This window comes from Triticum dicoccoides, chromosome 2A, assembly GCF_002162155.2.
Source record: "Triticum dicoccoides isolate Atlit2015 ecotype Zavitan chromosome 2A, WEW_v2.0, whole genome shotgun sequence".
In the NCBI taxonomy this organism is placed as follows: domain Eukaryota; kingdom Viridiplantae; phylum Streptophyta; class Magnoliopsida; order Poales; family Poaceae; genus Triticum; species Triticum dicoccoides.
Window position 1 is genome coordinate 86,202,455 of NC_041382.1, and position 18,117 is coordinate 86,220,571.

The 18,117-nt window shown below is 46.4% G+C and overlaps 2 protein-coding genes across 2 annotated transcripts in view; both read left to right on the top strand.

The window, feature by feature from the left end:
- The first annotated feature begins 13,569 nt into the window (after positions 1 to 13,569).
- Positions 13,570 to 15,105, top strand: LOC119359043 (annexin D3-like). Its single transcript, XM_037625395.1, has 3 exons — positions 13,570 to 13,712; positions 13,802 to 13,968; positions 14,070 to 15,105. The coding sequence occupies exons 1-3, from the start codon at positions 13,637 to 13,639 to the stop codon at positions 14,808 to 14,810; spliced, it is 984 nt and encodes a 327-aa protein (XP_037481292.1). The 5' UTR covers positions 13,570 to 13,636; the 3' UTR covers positions 14,811 to 15,105.
- A 2,854-nt stretch (positions 15,106 to 17,959) lies between these two features.
- The window catches only part of LOC119357665 (condensin complex subunit 1-like), a 9,009-nt gene continuing 8,851 nt past the window's right edge, over positions 17,960 to 18,117 (top strand). Inside the window, exon 1 of the mRNA XM_037624534.1 lies at positions 17,960 to 18,114. Coding sequence (XP_037480431.1) covers positions 18,045 to 18,114 — 70 coding nt within the window. The 5' untranslated portion in view covers positions 17,960 to 18,044. The remainder of the gene's footprint in view (positions 18,115 to 18,117) is intronic.

The following is an 18,117-nucleotide window of genomic DNA, read 5'->3' on the forward strand; positions in this document are numbered from 1 at the left end:
CAACAACTATAACATACAATCAGACCATAGGCTAGCTTCTAGGGTTTAGCCTCTCCGATCTTGTGGTAGATCTACTCTTGTACTACCCATATCATCAATATTAATCAAGCAGGACGTAGTGTTTTACCTCCATCAAGAGGGCCCGAACCTGGGTAAAACATTGTGTTCCCTGCCTCCTGTTACCATCCGCCTTAGACGCACAGTTTGGGACCCCCTACCCGAGATCCGCTGGTTTTGACACCGACAGGCGGATTATAGCTATCTTAGCACAAGTCAAGCAATCTTAACACAATTCAAGCAAGCATGCAAAGAGTCTATGAGCAGCGGAAATTAAAGTATGCAACTTGCAAGAATGTAAAGGGAGGGTTTTGGAGAATTTAAACGCAATTGGAGACACGGATGTTTTTGTCGTGGTTCCGATAGGTGGTGCTATCGTACATCCACGTTGATGGAGACTTCAACCCACGGAGGGTAACGGTTGCGCGAGTCCACGGAGGGCTCCACCCACGAAGGGTCCATGAAGAAGCAACCTTGTCTATCCCATCATGGCCATCGCCCATGAAGGACTTGCCTCACTAGCGGTAGATCTTCACGAAGTAGGCGATCTCCTTGCCCTTACAAACTCCTTGGTTCAAATCCACAATCTTTGTCGGAGGCTCCCAAGTGACACCTAGCCAATCTAGGAGACACCACTCTCCAAGAAGTAACAAATGGTGTGTTGATGATGAACTCCTTGCTCTTGTGCTTCAAATGATAGTCTCCCCAACACTCAACTCTCTCACACAGGATATGGATTTGGTGGAAAGAAGATTTGAGTGGAAAGCAACTTGGGGAAGGCTAGAGATCAAGATTCATATGGTGGGAATGGAATATCTTGGCCTCAACACATGAGTAGGTGGTTCTCTCTCAGAAAGTGTGTATTGGAAGTGTAGGTATGTTCTGATGGCTCTCTTTCTAATGAAGAGTGGGTGGAGGGGTATATATAGCCTCCACACAAAAACTAACCGTTACACACAATTACCAATCTCGGTGAGACCGAATGGAGAAACTCGGTCGGACCGATTTAGCAAACCTAGTGACAGTTAGGAGTTTTGGTGGGACTGAGATGCAACTCGGTAGGACCGATATGCTTAGAGTTAAGGCATAACGTAATCTCGGTGTGACCGATTACACAAACTCGGTGGGACCGATTTTGGTAATAAGCTAACCAGAGAGTTGGTCAGGTAAACTCGGTGGGACCGATCGCTCATTTTGGTGGGACCGAAATGTTACAAAAGGAAAACAGAGAGTTTACATTGCAATCTCGGTGGGACCGATCGCTCATCTCGGTGGGACCGAAACGTTACGAAGGGAAACAGAGAGATTACAACCCCATCTCGGTGTGACCGATATCCCTATCGGTGAGACCGATTTGCCTAGGGTTTGTGGCAGTGGCCATGACATCTGAACTCGGTGGCGCCGGATAGAAAGAATCGGTGGGGCCGAGTTTGACTTTTAGTTTAGGTCATATGTGGATGTGGGAAGGTAGTTGAGGGTTTTGGAGCATATCACTAAGCACTATGAAGCAAGAACCTCATCAAGCAACACCTCATCCCTCCTTGATAGTATTGGCTTTTCCTATAGACTCAATGTGATCTTGGATCACTAAAATATAAAATGTAGAGTCTTGAGCTTTGAGCTTGAGCCAATCTTTTTGTCCTTAGTATTTTGAGGGGTCCACTTTCCTCATCCATGCCATGCCATTCATTGAGTTTTTCCTAAAATATTAATCTTGGAATAGCATTAGCTCAATGAGCTATATGTTGTTAGGAATTACCAAAACCACCTAGGGATAGTTGCACTTTCAATCTCCCCTTTTTTGGTAATTGATGACAACATATAGATCAAAGCTTCGACAAATGATAATAAGAGTGAAAAACATTGTCGCTTTGAGAAGTATGTGAAAAGCAAGAGCTCCCCCTAAATTTGTGCATAGTTTATGATTTGCTTTGGACTGCAAAATAGGCTCATGGGTTACTCTTCCATGTCACATACATCTTGGTGGAGCGCTCAAAATGATAATAATTAAATACATGCACTCATCACCAAGCAAAGTGAATGATCATATAGGGATAAAAAGATAATGTCAACCAACAAGCATTAAGGTAGCATGATCAAGCACATGATCATCCAAGTATCACACAAACAAAAAGTATCTCAAACAAGCAAATAAAGTTCAACCACAAAAGCAAGAGAGAATAAAAAGCAACGCTCTCTCTCGAAGCCTATGATCTATACATTTTTCTCCCCCTTTGGCAACAAGTTACCAAAAAATTCCTAGAAAATGCATAGCACTAAATCATCTCTCAGGCTTGGTCTTCGGGTGGTGGTGTCCGGATAACTCCAAGAACGAAGGCTTCAGTCGATGTAGATGGAGCTGATGGAGTAGGTGCTGGAGCTGGTGGCACTGAAGTTGTAGCTGGTGCAGATGAAGTGGCTCTGGTGTCTGGAACAGGCACTGCAGCAGATCTTTGAGCTCTAGGCACTCTGGCAAATGCATCAGTGGTTGTCTTGCCCTTCCTCTCCTGCATATCATCCTGAAGTTGCTCCACAACAGACTGGATCTCAGTTACCTTCACATCCAAGTCATAGGACTTCTGCTCCACGATCCTTTCCAGGCTCTCCTGGTTTTGAGTCAGGGTGGCTAGTCCCTTCTCAATCCTCAGAGTGGAGGCAATCAAGTAGCCAAGTTGATCTTGCTTGCTCTTCAGAAGATACTGAGATGCTTCTTCAGTAGTTGGCATCCTTGCAGCCTTTTCAGCCTTTGCCTTCTCCTTCTTGGCTTGTGCGTGCACAGAAGATGGTTCATCTTCATCCATCACCACAGTGTTGTCCTCAAAGTCTAGATAGATAGGCATGTGCTCCTTGTCCAGCAGATATGTGCCAGTGCCCATCTTGGAGTTAATCAGCTCCTGGATCTGTGGGGCATACCCACAACTCCTCTTCTGATCTGCAGCTATCCTCTTTATGGTTTCCACTATGAGGCTCATGACTTTGAACTTCTGTGGGACATCAAAGATGTGAATCAAGTTTATTGCATGGCCTCTGATCATCTTGTGATCACCTGACTTTGGCAAGAGAGTGTGCCTGAGGATCCAGTTGATAGTAGGCAAGCCTGACAGAAGGTAATGTACAAATCCAAACTTATGTGTCTCAAGAGCAGCATCTGGGATCTCCTTGTACATGTGTGCCATGGAGTTGTGATCCTTCTTCTTCTTGGCATAGACGTCCAAGTCATCTTCACTCTCTTCTGGAGCATTGATCAACTTCGCCCATTCTGCAACTGTTGACTGGTACCTCGTACCCTTAGACATCCAGACAATCCTTCCATCTGGGTAGAAGTGAGCTGTGGAGTAGAACTGCATGATAAGCTCATCATTCCATTTTGTGAGCTTCTGAGCCACAAACTCATCAACTCCACAAGCCTTGGAACTGTCATACACACCTGGATAATGTTCATCATTCTCCTTGATGTAGTCCCAGTCGACCCATCTCATGTCACACACTATTGGTTTCTTGTCAAGCAAGATGGTCTCATAGAAGTCCTGTTGTTCCTTTGTATGGAACCTATAGTCCACAGCAGTCCTTCTCCTGGTGGCATATGGATCAGACTCTCTCCATAGCCTTAGACCTGAGTCCTTCCTTATCTTCATGTTCTCAGCTACTGGATGAGCATCATTGTGATCTGGAATTTTTGGCTTCAACTTCCTCAAGGCATGTGACTCATCATCTTCTTCCATTTCAGCTTCAGGCACTGGGGCCTTGTTCTTCTCCTCAGCAGGGATGTTTCTGGTGCTTCTCTTTGGTTTTGGCTTTGGAGCTGGAGCAGCAGCCTTAGGAGCAGTCTTAGGCTTAGATGGAACAGCCCCTGCCCTGATGGCATCACCCATAAGCTTCCGAGCTTTGGGTGCTGGTGCAGCATCTTCTTCCTCTTCCTCTTCAGAATCTCTCATGATTGAGGATCTCCCAAGCACTCTGGCAGTGGTCTTCTTGACCCTCTCTTTCCTCTTCTTCTCTGCCACAACCTGCTCTTTGGGTGCAGATCCCAAAGTCTCTTGAGTAGAAGCTCTGGCCTTAGACATTGGAGCTCTCTTGGCAGGAACCTTTTGCTTCATGCCTGGCTTGGTGGCAGCAGTTGTGCCATATTCCTTCTTTAGGACTTTCCTCTTTGAGGTGGTTTCTTCTTCCTCAGCCACATAGTCCTCATCCTCTGACTCTGAGGTTCTTTTCTTGCTTGCCCTGGTGGCAGCTTTGGGTAAGTTGCTTGGGGTGCTCCTGCTACCATCATCTGAGCTGCTAGAGGGACTAGTGCCCTCACTCAAGTGAACCTGCTCCTCTGACTTGTTCTGGCTGTCACTCTGATCAGACATATTGCAAACACTGACAGCAGACCCTGTGAATAGATATAGATGAGATAGAGTAGACGAGCATCACAAAATGCAGAGGTTTTTGCAAAAGGATGAATCAAAAACTTAGTTTTAGTTTTCCACAGAAAGCATTTCAGATCAACTGATTTGTAAACTCGGTGATACCGAAGCAGCTTTTGGAACCTAAACTAGTGAACTCGGTCAGACCGAGTCACAGTTTGGTGGCACCGAGACTGCTAGGGTTTCACAAAGTCCTGAACTTGGTCACACCGATTTGCAATTCTCGGTCAGACCGAGAATCATATGTGCAATGGCCTAAGCCGAATCGGTGGTACCGACTTCCACAACTCGGTGGGTCCGAGATGGTTTCGGCAGAAACCTAACCCTAAATTTTCAAATCACGACTAAACTATGGAGTGTTTTGACTGGATAGAATGATCTCAGTCATGGCAAGATACATGGCGAACACAATGTGCTAGGAATCAGATAAGGATAGCACAATGATCGAGTTCGTACCCTAGTTCGGTGATGAACTCGCTATGGCGGCAACGGCGGGGATAATTCCCGTTGACGGCGGCGGAGACCAGCGATAGGAGGTGGCTGGTGACGAGGAGGACGATCCGGAGACCCAGGAGGCAGAGCGGGCTAAGCGCGGGTCGAGGAGGTTCGGAAAGTTCCCCAAAATTTGACCCGTGGGTATATATAGCCCGACCCTGTCGGTGTGACCGAGTGGAACAACTCGGTGGCACCGAGATTCATAACTGCAAGCAGTTACTGAAACTCGGTGTGACCGAAAAGTTTGAATCAGTTGCACCGAGGTTGAAAACCTAGATCGACTTAGTGATCTCAGTATGACCGAAATGGGTGAATCGGTCAGACCGAAATGCAGAAAGAAGTTTTGGAAGTTTAAGTCTATGACGAATTGGGGACTCCGAGTGCTCCTCACACAGAGTGGTTTGAATCTGACTTGATCAATTTTTGTGATGCAGCATGAATAGAGTTTGAGACGAGAAAAGCATAGATAGCTAGAGAAGGTTCTTAGGCATTCTTGTCCATCCACTTGGCCAAAAGAAAAGGAAACCAATCAATCAAAACAACAAGTGGATGTCCTCGAATGAGTAAATTATGCAACCAACATGCTCACACAATAAAATGGCAATTGAAATATGTGGCAAAGCATGCACAAACAATTCTAGCATCTATCAAGCAATTTGGCGATGACTAGGTCATCTATATATGAGTATATTAACTTAGGAGTCAAATGAGAACATTTGATCATAGGTCATACTCATCGTTTAAGCACAAGTGGGGTTACCACTTTTACATAAAGCGTTGTTGTGTTCACACCATTAGAGTTGCTTTAACTCAATTGTTAGAGTAAAGCTCCCCCTAGATGTGAGATCCCCCTTAAGAGGGATAAACTAACCTTGGGTTTTGTCAATGATGACTGCATGTAGGTGTTGAAGATGTGGATGCTCTATGTTGATGTAGATCATTTGGAGCTATCCTTTGGAGTGAGTTGCACTTTCAATACCTACACGGGTTAGTCCCACAAGGAACAAACAAGGATATCCATAGACATAGAGTGATGCACACACAAGATGATGTCTATGAAAGCTTTAGGTTACCTTGTCCCTTGTCTTACCAACAAGAGGGTTTGTGACTCCTTGAACTAGTACAAGATGTGGAAGTTGATTGCACTCGTTCTTGCCAAAATGATAAGAGTGAAGTATGTCGGCGGAGTCACCCTCAAGAACTCTCTAGTTCTTCTTCTTCGGGATCCACACCATCTTGATGGGAATCCTCAGAGTTGTAGTTGTACTTGATGAAGTGGAACTTGATGTAGTCTTGGGAACCCACTTGACCAAGGCCTTAGGAGCTTCTTCAAATGCATCAATTTCCTCTTGAAGCTTGTCCTTGCCTTTTTGCTTGTGGTCATGTGGTGGAAGATCATCTTGAGCTTGTGTCCCTTTGGAAGAAGTAGGATCATACTTCTCTTGTTGAGGAACAAACTTCATCTTGGGGTATTGATCTTCTTCCCACTCAACTCCATTGGCATTGAACTTTCGTTCAAAACCAATACCTTGATTCTTCCGGTGCCTTCCTTGCTTGCGTACAATTTCCTCGAATTGCTTACTCCCGGCAAGGCTCTTGTAAACACCTTTCTCTATAATTCCCTTCAATAAGCTATTTTCTTGCTCAAGTGTAACTTGGCTAAGAGAATCATTAGTGGAATCAAGAGAACTACTAGAAGTAACAACATTGGATTTAGCATGATCATTGTTACTACTAGAAGAAGAATCTTTCTTGTTCTTGTTACTAGACTTGACTTGAGGCATGCAAGTGGATAAGAGTAAACGCTTGGCAATGTAAGAAGAACTTTTGTTGCGGAGATCATCATTGATTGCCTTTAAGAACTCATGCTCTTGCTCAAGATTGAGCTTCTCAAAACATAATTTCTGATGAGTCCTTAAAAGTTCTCGATGATCTCCTAAGATAGTTTCATGAGCTAACTTAAGAGTGTTTAGTTCTTTAGTTAGAGACTCAATCTTCTCCTTATCATTGTCATTCATTTCATCATAGTATTCATCACTATAGTTGTCAACAAGTAACTCATCATCACCTAACAAGTCATCTTCATCAATATTGAAATCAACATACTCAAGGTGTGATACCGTTGGACCTTTGGCCATGAAGCATCTTCCAATTCCTTCATTTGGTGAATCAAATATGTCATAGGAGTTGGTTGACACAAGTGCTAGTCCGGCAACACCTTCATCTTGAGTATATTCGAAGTCGGAGTGATAGCTTCTCTCGGAGTCATTGTCGAAGTCGGAGCCGGATACCCATTCACCAACATGAGCTTGATGTCTTCGTTTTGTGTAGCTCCTTGATGACTTGTCCTTCCTTTCCGAATCCTTGCTTCTCTGTGAGGGTCTTCGTTCATATCGATCATCCCTACTCCTTCTCTCCCTTGATGGTGATTCTTCTCTCCTACTTCTTCTTTTGGGGGAATCTTCTCTTCTCTTGTCGGGAGCTGTACACTCATTGGAGTAGTGTCCGGGTCTTCCACAATTGTAGCAGTTTCGCTCTCGACTAGAAGATCTTTTGTCATTGTAGGACCTTGACTTGGAACTTCTCTCCTTGCTTCTACTCTTGTAGAACTTGTTGAAGTTCTTCACCATTAGGCTCAATTCTTCATTGAAGTTTTGTTTCTCACTTGATGATGTGGGGGCTTCACATGAGGCTTTGTAAGCACCACTTGACTTGTTATGGAGCTCCTCCTTATCCTTGAGTGACATCTCATGAGCAACAATTCTTCCAATGACTTCCGTTGGCTTGAGATCTTTGTAATTTGGCATCATTTGTATCAATGTGCATACGGTATCGTATTTTCCATCCAAGGCTCTTAGGATCTTCTTGACGATGAATTTGTCGGTCATCTCTTCACTTCCTAAGCCGGCAATCTCATTTGTGATAAGAGCAAGCCTAGAGTACATTTCAGCGACACCTTCACCATCCTTCATTTTGAACTTGTCAAGTTGATTTTGAAGCACATCCAACTTGGATTCCTTGACGGAGTCGGCACCTTCATGCATGTCAATCAAAGTATCCCAAATTTTCTTTGCATTCTCAAGACGGCTGATTTTGTTGAATTCTTCAGGGCACAATCCGTTGCAGAGGATATCACAAGCTTGAGCATTGTATTGTAGCATCTTCAACTCGTCTGCGGTAGCTTCACGATTCGGTTCTCTCCCATCAAAGAATTCACCTTGCAAGCCAACACATACAATAGCCCAAACGGTGGGGTTATGTCCAAGAATATGCATTTTCATCTTATGCTTCCAATTAGCAAAATTAGTGCCATCAAAGTAGGACCTCTACGGTGATAATTTCCCTTACTAGAAGCCATACTCTCCTAGGTTGTGAAACCAAGGCTATGACCACCAAAATTTATGGAAATCAAAGCAAATGGAAACCAAAGCTCTGATACCACTTGTAGGATCGAAAGTATGTCTAGAGGGGGGTGATTAGACTACTTGACCAAATAAAAATCTATCATTTTCCCAATTTTAGTCTTTGGCAGATTTTAGCTATCTTAGCACAAGTCAAGCAATCTTAACACAATTCAAGCAAGCATGCAAGAGTCTATGAGCGGCGGAAAGTAAAGCATGCAACTTGCAAGAATGTAGAGGGAAGGGTTTGGAGAATTCAAACGCAATTGGAGACACGGATGTTTTTGTCGTGGTTCCGATAGGTGGTGCTATCGTACATCCACGTTGATGGAGACTTCAACCCACGGAGGGTAACGGTTGCGCGAGTCCACGGAGGGCTCCACCCACGAAGGGTCCACGAAGAAGCAACCTTGTCTATCCCATCATGGACATCGCCCACAAAGGACTTGCCTCACTAGCGGTAGATCTTCACGAAGTAGGCGATCTCCTTGCCCTTACAAACTCCTTGGTTCAACTCCACAATCTTTGTTGGAGGCTCCCAAGTCACACCTAGCCAATCTAGGAGACACCACTCTCCGAGAAGTAACAAATGGTGTGTTGATGATGAACTCCTTGCTCTTGTGCTTCAAATTATAGTCTCCCCAACACTCAACTCTCTCTCACAAGATATGGATATGGTGGAAAGAAGATTTGAGTGGAAAGCAACTTGGGGAAGGCTAGAGATCAAGATTCATATGGTGGGAATGGAACATCTTGGCCTCAACACACGAGTAGGTGGTCCTCTCTCAGAAAATGTGTATTGGAAGTGTAGGTATGTTCTGATGGCTCTTTTTCGAATGAAGAGTGGGTGGAGGGGTATATATAGCCTCCACACAAAAACTAACCGTTACACATAATTTACCAATCTCGGTGAGACCGAATGGAGAAACTCGGTCGGACCGATTTAGCAAACCTAGTGACCGTTAGGATTTTTGGTGGGACTGAGATGCAACTCGGTAGGACCAATATGGTTAGAGTTAGGGCATAACGTAATCTCGGTGTGATCGATTACACAAACTCGGTGGGACCGATCTTGGTAATAAGCTAACCAGAGAGTTGGTCAGGTAAACTCGGTGGGACCGATCGCTCATTTCGGTGAGACCGAAATGTTACAAAAGGAAAACAGAGAGTTTACATTGCAATCTTGGTGGGACCGATCGCTCATCTCGGTGGGACCGAAACATTACGAAGGGAAACAGAGAGATTACAATCCCATCTCGGTGTGACTGAGATCCCTATCGGTGAGACCGATTTGCCTAAGGTTTGTGGCAGTGGCCATGACATCTGAACTCGGTGGCGCCGGATAGAAAGAATCGGTAGGACCGAGTTTGACTTTTAGTTTAGGTCATATGTGGATGTGGGAAGGTAGTTGAGGGTTTTGGAGCATATCACTAAGCATTATGAAGCAAGAACCTCATCAAGCAACACCTCATCCCTCCTTAATAGTATTGGCTTTTTTTATAGACTCAATGTGATCTTGGATCACTAAAATATAAAATGTAGAGTCTTGAGCTTTGAGCTTGAGCCAATCTTTTTGTCCTTATTATTTTGAGGGGTCCACTTTCCTCATTAATGCCATGGCATTCATTGAGTTTTTCCTGAAATATTAATCTTGAAATAGCATTAGCTCAATGAGCTATATGTTGTTAGGAATTACCAAAACCACCTAGGGATAGTTGCACTTTGACCCGCACATCTTCGTGCCATGCTTTGACGCCCTGTGTATGCATGATCCCTGTCAAGTCGCACTTTAGAGTTCTTCAAGCCTTATGCGCCGGTCTTCGCCATAGATACTCGAAGCTCCTCATCATACTAGACCGAAAGAGAAAATATTCGTGCAAGACATGACCCCGCTGGATCCCTTCTCTACACAATTCCTTCTTCTTATCTTTCCATGAATTAGCTTCTCCACGTATCAGCAAGCCCTTTTTTCCAAACAAATATCACGCCTTGTGTCCTCCTGCCCGCTTGCTTACTGTGGCTCAGCCCCAAAGCAGCCACCAGCCATACAATCGTTGTGCAGAAACAAAACTGCAATCAAGATGTAGTCCCTGCAGCCCGTACGTGTAGCGAGAGATCAAACAAATAATTAGCACACTCGAAGTCCACAATCTGCAACACGTCGTAGCTTTCCAGACTAGTGCTCTTTTGCTTCCTTTGTTTATCCAGCAACCTCATGATTAACATGGCCATCCGTGACACTAACTCGGCCGGTGCACATACCCAGCTTGCATGTCAGCCTCGCAGACGCATATGGCCTTCAGTCCACGGGGCATGGACCTTCCTCGGCTTCACACAGGCCAGCCCCACCTAGGCCCGCCGTGCGCTGCACTACGGCCTTGAGCCTCTGGCTGCCCTAGCTCTCCACGCGTGAGACACGGCGCTTGCACACTGCCTCGGATAGTATCGATCCGATCTGTCGTTGTTTTCTTGCCCCACGCGCTGACAAGGGTTGCCTGCTCCCCGCCGGCGCTGCCAATCGCACCTCACCGAGATGTATGTATGCTGCCCCTCGATTGCTTCTCGCACAAACAGAACTCCCGTCGCCTCCATCGATCTTTTCCAGCCGCATGACTCGACCGCCGAATTAACACCCGGAACCTCAAATCAAACCTTACTCTGATACCACTTGTTAGAATAAATCTGAGGCGCTCCGTCGATCTACTGAGGAGCAAGCAATCACACAAGCACCACCATCGACGTCAATTAGGTGTTATCGCCACCACTTTTCACGATCCCAGCAACCGCATGCGTCGGGAGACGACAGCCGTCATTATACAACCATATTCTCTAGAGTCAATTACACCATAGGTGCTTGAACTTGGCAAGAAAAGTCAGTTTGGTGCTCAAACTTGCGGCATACATTGAACCGGTGACACAACTTGGCTTGGGCGTGCATCTACAGTGTTAATCATAATTGTATACATTTAACATGCTAATGTGGTCTAGGACCCACTGGACCGGAAAGGCAGGGATGAGCGTCTGACCTGGGTTTTTGCAAAAACCACTCCGTTTTATCATCACAAAAGAGCCCCTTGTTTTTTTCCTTAAAAAACAATGAGGCCCACCCGTCAAGAAACAGTACAAAAATGAAACTAACATGCAAAAGTCAGGGGTTCAAAGTTCAAACACGCGAGCTCATCCTAACAAGCCGAAGGGGCTAGCCACCACGCCAAGTCACTTACGAGATAGCACATCTAGTGACCAATATTTGTCTCAAAAACAAAAAACTAATTACCCAGATGCGGTTTAAATGGCCTGCGGTGACCGCGGCCCATTTTTACCATGATGGTGTTTTTAATTCATAAATACTATTATAATTGATATCTACTATTTAAATTATATAACTGTTTTTTAAATAATGCTTGAATATATTTTAGAATTACATGAACAGTAGTTCACATAATAATATTTCTCGTAAAATGAGTACATGAATATTTATCTGAATGCATGAATACAGCCCAAAAATACATCAATATTTTTCGGGATACATTAATAATAAAGGAATATTTTAATAATTTACAAAAACTATTATAATTTGTAAATATTATTTTAACTATAAGAAAATTCTGAAATTATACCTGAATATTTAATAGGATAACATTGACATTCTTTTACATAAGAACAATTTTTAGAATTACGTGGAGGTTATTTTATATAACAATATTTTTAGAATTACATGAACATTATTTTAAATAATTATATATTTCGGAATTACATGATCTTTATGTTACATAATAATACATTTTTAAAATTACATGAAAATCATTTTAATTATTTTTTATAAGTAAAGGAATATTATTTTAAATAAGTTCATTTATTTGTATGTATAATCTTTTTAATATATGTACTTTTTTACAAATGATATGAAAAAAAACATATGAAAGTGGCCCGCGATGACTGCAACCCAATTAAGCCCTATGTGTCCTTGTCTATAGGTCATTAGGGGTAGAAATCCCACTTTTTACAGCAAGTGGTGCGTGGTGTGCTGGCTAGCCTAGCGGTAATTGTCATAGTGACAAAATTTAGGGGCTTTTTGTGAGAAAAAATAAAAATACCAGGGTATTTTTCGTAAAAATTAGGCCACCCGTCCGCCCCGCCTCATGGTCACTGACATTTGGTCCCGCACAATGTTGGCGCGCCTCGGCAGCATGTTGTGCGTATACAAAACGTGATTAGCACTGTAGATGCACGTCCAAGCCAAGTTTTGTCACCGTAGATGCACGCCCAAGCCAAGTTTTGTCACCGGTTCAATGTATGTCACAAGTTTTAACACCAAACTAACTTTTCTTGCCAAGTTCAGGAACCTGTGGTGTAATTGACTCTATTCTCTACGTCAAGTCATTGTCCATAAATTGCATCTCACTGATACTCCCAAAGGCCCCAAATGGATTAGAGCTGCACTCAGCCATCGACCACCTTTGGAGACCATCGGCCAAAAACCATGACGCCCGCCTTGCCGCCGCAGCTGTTGTACACGAGGAGGCCAGATATGGTCATTTCCCACACCTACACACCATGCCACACCCACTCCTCCATGAGCCAACGTGCAACACACATAGATCCATTTGTGACCCGGTGTGGAGCAGATGAGCAGCCGCACCCTAGGCTTGAGGCTTGAGGCGAGCAGCCGCCGCCGCAACCGAGGCGAAGATGCCAGCAGGGGCAGCTGCAGGGGAGGAAGGAGAGTGGGACGCGAGTACGCGGGCTGCCCGGCCGCCGCCGTCAGCCTAGCGGCCTCTGTATGGGAGAGGGTGACAGGTTTGCAGAATTTCATTTTCGCATATCGTGGCAACCGTGCTCTGTATGGTACTGAAAAGAAAAGAAATGCAGAAGGAACAACTTTTTTGTGGAACTTTCTGTTGCAGGATGGTAATGGAACTTTGTTAAAGCGTGGCAATTGGCAAAACAATAAATCGAAGGTCACGTTGTAGATCTGCTGGTGTTGCAAACACGAGGTCTCCAACGCAGTTTCGTAAGGAAGCTTAACGGGTAAGCAAGTTCACATCCCTCTGTGAGGAGTGACGACAACTGAAGCTCATAACGTTACCGAAGAACAGCAAGTGAAGAATACTTTACGATTTCTGTATTAATCCACTTTATTCCGACTCTTTATCCGTCTCGTCCCACCCTATATAATTCCTCCGTACTTAATTCGTCGGCGGCCACTGCAGCGGCTCGAAGACGATCTATCGACCTTCCGTGGCCGGCTGCCGCGCATTTTCGTCGCCGATCATGTCCGCCATCGTCGTCCCCAGCCCGGTGCCGTCCCCCTCCGACGACGCCGAGGGCATCAGGAAGGCGCTCCAAGGCAACGCTCCTGCTTGCCGGGTTCAAGTCTCCTGTTGCTGCATTGCTCGCTTGCAGCTAGCTGACATGGTGATCTCGGCGCGTGTGCAGGATGGCGGGCGGACAAGGAGGCCCTGGTGCGCATACTGGCGGGGAGGACGGCGGCGCAGCGGTCGGCGATCCGCCGCGCCTACGCCTTCCTCTTCCGGGAGCCGCTCCTCAACTCCTTCCGCCAGCGGCTCTCCCGCCAGTACTGCCCCGTCACCATCGACTTCTGGGTACGGCAGCGCACGCACGCATCTCACCGGTGAACTTCGAAAACCGCGACGCGTTTCGTTTCTCTGACGGCGTCGCTCGCTCGGCTCTCTTGTTTCCTCAGAAGGCGGTCATCCTGTGGACGATGGACCCGGCGGAGCGGGACGCGAACCTGGTGCACGGCGCGCTGCGGCGGCGAGGGGACGGCGATCACCTCGCCGTGCTGGTGGAGGTCGCGTGCGCGTCCGACCCCGACCACCTCGTGGCCGTCCGGCGCGCCTACCGCTCCCTCTTCGGCTGCTCCGTCGAGGAGGACCTCGCGTCCTGCGCCGCGCTCCAGCAGCCGCTGAGGAAGATGCTGGTGAGCCTCGTGAGCTCCTACCGCTACGGCGGTGACCGCGTCGACGCGGACGTGGCGAGGCTGGAGGCGTCGCAGCTCTCGGAGGCCGTCCGGAAGAAGCAGCCGCACCACGACGAGGTGGTGCGGATCCTCAGCACCCGGAGCAAGCCCCAGCTCCGGGCGACGCTCCGGCGGTACAGGGAGGACCACGGCACCGACATCGTCGAGGACATCGACAGCCGCTGCAGCAGCCAGTTCGCCAGGACGCTCAGGAGCGCCGTCTGGTGCCTGACCTCGCCGGAAAAGCACTTCGCGGAGATGATCAGGGAGTCGGTGGTGGGGCTGGGGACGTACGAGGACATGCTGACGAGGGTGGTGGTGTCGCGGGCGGAGATCGACATGAAGCAGATCAAGGAGGAGTACAGGGCCAGGTTCAAGACCACCGTGACCTGCGACGTCGTCGACGACACCTCCTTCGGCTACAAGGACATCCTGCTGGCCCTGGTTGGCTGCGAGGAAGAGTGAAGTAGCAAACCTGGAGCGGTGCAGTCCATGGTTGTGGGATGCGCACGAAACAGAATGAGAGACTAGTCATACCACACCTCCGACGGGACTCCGTTGTCTATCAATGAATTCGTATTCGAAAGAAGTTTTTAATTATATAATTTTTTTCCTTCGTCGCAGTTAGTCTCGTTGGTTAAATTTACGGTCAAAGTTAGACCCCGGAAAGCGCGGGCGCACTATATTTTGAAATGAAGGGAGTATTTTTTATTGTACGTTCTATGTTTATTTTTTGTGTCATGATGAATACATGTTGTTTCTACATCTTCATTATTTTCCTAGCACGTGTGTAACCTTTTTCAAAGTGTTTTTTGAACCATTTAAACTGACACTAAATGATATTTCGAGTCTGGCACATACAATTTTTTTTGTAGCCACAAATTCATATTTTGAAGTTCCTTTTTTTCTGAATACGCAAGATTGCGTACCATTGCACTCATAGGGAGAGTGTGAAGCAATTACAAGGTGCAACCCGCAAAACCACGTACACAGCCTGATGCGGTGATGAGTGCATGAGCAGAACAGAAGTAGAAGGGATGTTGGTTGAGTCCTCTAGCTCCAGCTCTAACCCAAAGCCTAGCCTCGTGTTGAATGGCTTGGACAAGATGTATATATAGTGGAGGGCCACAAACCATCGAAGATGCGTTCGTCACTGTGCTTCCAAAGCTACTAACAGTCGGTAGGGTGAGAGAGGAGACCCCCTTACACAAGGTAGTGGGAGTGTGGTCACGCAATAACACACATCAATCCTGGAAAGATAGCTCCAGGCTAGGAAGGTTAGCATTGGTGCGACACCAAGAAAGGCTCTCGTGCCACACTTGACGAGAAAAGAAGCAACCAACAAGTATGTGTTGCGTGTCCTTGGTCTTCATGTCGCAAAAGGACGCAAAATCAGCATGAGGGAGGCCCCTGCGTGCGAGGCGATCAGCCGTCCAACACTTGTTCAGAAGGGCGAGCCAGATGAAGACCTTGAAGCATAAGGGCCCAAGTCTTCCAAGTGAGATGCCGGTGGGGTGCTTCAATAGCGTCGATGAAGAACACGTTGTAGCCAAAATTGGCCGAATATTCCCTAGAAGGGTCCGATGATGATGGGAGGAGCGATGTCAAAGACGCGACAACGGGTGATGCATTCCGCTCTTCTCCGGTGTGTCCGCGAGATTGCCTCACATTGTTTGTTACTATGAAGCAGAAGGTGCGGTGGCGGGGCCTCGGTGGCGTACGATGACAGGCAACTAGCAGGTGGCCTACTCGGTGATCTCCTGCAGCGCCCACCGTGCCTAGTCCAGCTTTGCGTTCACCATCGTAATTGGAATTGCGCTGTCTAGTAGCATGTGACCGAGTTTTTGCGCGGATCTTCATAAAACTCCACATGACCTCTACAATGTGAGTTGAGTCGACGATCACCCACAGTGAAGTTGAAATTGTTTGCTCAAGGTTTAGGGATGGCGATCACGCCTTCTAGGAGAGAAGTGATGATGATGATGCCTGGGTGCTGTCTCAATGAGGCCCTCTTGCAGTGGTGTGTGTGGTATTCTTCGTGTACAGCTTAGCGGTCTGTGATGGTTTTTGACAGCTTTCATAATTAACTGGGGAATTCTTTAGTTTTCCATGATTTTCTCTAATTAACTGGGCATTTATTTTCTTCTGAATGAAGGTAGGAATCTTGTCATTTTGTTTTTTTTTCATCCATACTGTGTGTGGTGAAAGATTGAATTTGTTTCAAGAAACACTACGTGGTTGTTTGGTTCTAGACCTAACCATGCCACACTTTGTCATATAATGGTGCCATACTTGCCTAAGGTTAGTTCTTTAAAATGAGAGCAACAAGTTGGCCAGCCTAAGGAAATCTTGCCACACTTTGTATGTGTATGTGATGTAGGACCCTAGTGTGGCTTGCCTAAGATGTGGTTTGAACCGAACACCCATCCAAGTTGGTCAAACTTGCCTAACCTTAGATGTGGCAACCTTAGACAAATTTAGTCTCAAACTAAACAGCCCCTACAACTACTAGGCTGTCTAGATAGAAAGGGAGCCTTATGGTGCATTAAGGCTACAACTACCACTTGGGGTAGTTTGTAAGTGGGGTGATCCGGCCGTGTATGGCTGTTGATCCCACTCACAGTGATCGCGTCAGGATCTTTGCATCTTCAAGCCGGCTTAGACATGATGTGCACTGTTGGGTGCGTGGTCCAATTTGGTTGACACACATGGCGAAGGGCCAACGGATTGGCACTGGTCTCAGTCGATTTTGCTAACATTGTGGGTATGGGGAAGGATCGCGTGCCGCTTTGTTTGAAGCGGTTCAGGGCATTCATCATTTTAGTGTTCTATAAAACGTCTTATTAGGGCCTGTTCGGACTCCCTCCCCTCCGCAACTCCGCTCCAGAGCGGAGCGGCATACAACTTTAATCTGGGGAGTGACTAGAACGGCGCTCCGCAGTGAGGGAGTGGAGGGTTGCCGAACAGGGTCTTAGTCTGCAGAGCAAGTACAAGTGTAGACCCAATTTCAAATAGAGCGATTTCACATGAGTGAATTTCATAATTTTTTTCCTATGATGCCATTTTAGATAATAGGATTGGCTTTATAGTTCATAGAGAAATCATTCATTTTCTTTAAATTTCGGACGATTCTAAACGTTCACCTGAATGCCATTTTTTTTTCACTTCGTTTGAGAAGTTCATTCTAACATGTGTCTTTATTTGTCCTTTTTCCCCACTCTCTCGTAAGGAAACAATTTATTGCGAAATTTTCATGGAGCATCCGAATAACTAGTTTGTACAAATTTTACGTTACCAATATGGAAGAGGCGACATACAATTTTCAATATGTAATCGTGCGTTCCAAAGAGGTTAGGTACGAAGTGTGAATTTATTATTGAACCATCAAAGGTGACACGACGAGTCCAAACTCGCCACTGTTTGTGGGGCCCAGGCGTCAGAACGTGGTAGCGGTACAACGGGAAAAAAGAAAAATGAGAAAGTAGATCCGACCTCCAGCAGACCAGCACCGGCGCGCGGTGGCACCCAGCTAGTGACATGTGGGACCCCAACCCGACGACCCCCCTCACAAAATTTCACGCCTCCCGCTCCCGATTTCGAAATACTCCCCACTCCTCTTCCCCCCTTCCCATTCCCAGCCCGAAGCCAAACCCTCCGCGCCTCCGCCTCCCGCCTTCCCCCATTCCTCCCGCCGGCGAGATGGCCCCGCCCTTCGTGTTCCCCGCGAGCCTGCGGGATCTGGAGCGCGACGACGACGGGGACGACGAGGGCG